A 294-nucleotide genomic window follows, 5' to 3' on the forward strand; every position below is an offset into this window, starting at 1 on the left:
CACGTGCAAGGTCAGTCCTTTACGGGCCATCCCAGGGTGCTGCCCCCCACTCACGCGCTGTTGCAACACCGATGGGGAGCTTTCCCTGGCCACCACCGATTTTGGAGCCTGTGGCCGAGGTCTGCACGGTGTCAGCTGCAGCAATGTTGCAGGGAACACTCACTTCATCTGTTTGACAATGGTGCTCTTCCCGGACTCGCCAGCACCTGTGGAGAAACAAGAAGGAGGGATGAGCAGTGAGGTGCTGCCCAAAGTCAGGGACCTCCCTCCCCATGCTGGGACCTCCCCAGTCCA

General features: G+C 60.2%; 1 protein-coding gene across 1 annotated transcript in view; it reads right to left on the minus strand.

Annotated features, from left to right (window-relative positions):
• Positions 1 to 294, minus strand: part of LOC104278337 (guanine nucleotide-binding protein G(i) subunit alpha-2-like) — a gene marked incomplete at both ends in the record, with an annotated part of 5,372 nt that overhangs the window by 650 nt on the left and 4,428 nt on the right. Inside the window, one exon of the mRNA XM_009875280.1 lies at positions 164 to 206. Coding sequence (XP_009873582.1) covers positions 164 to 206 — 43 coding nt within the window. The remainder of the gene's footprint in view (positions 1 to 163; positions 207 to 294) is intronic.

Source organism: Apaloderma vittatum, unplaced genomic scaffold (assembly GCF_000703405.1).
Source record: "Apaloderma vittatum isolate BGI_N311 unplaced genomic scaffold, ASM70340v1 scaffold26638, whole genome shotgun sequence".
Classification (NCBI taxonomy): Eukaryota; Metazoa; Chordata; class Aves; order Trogoniformes; family Trogonidae; genus Apaloderma; species Apaloderma vittatum.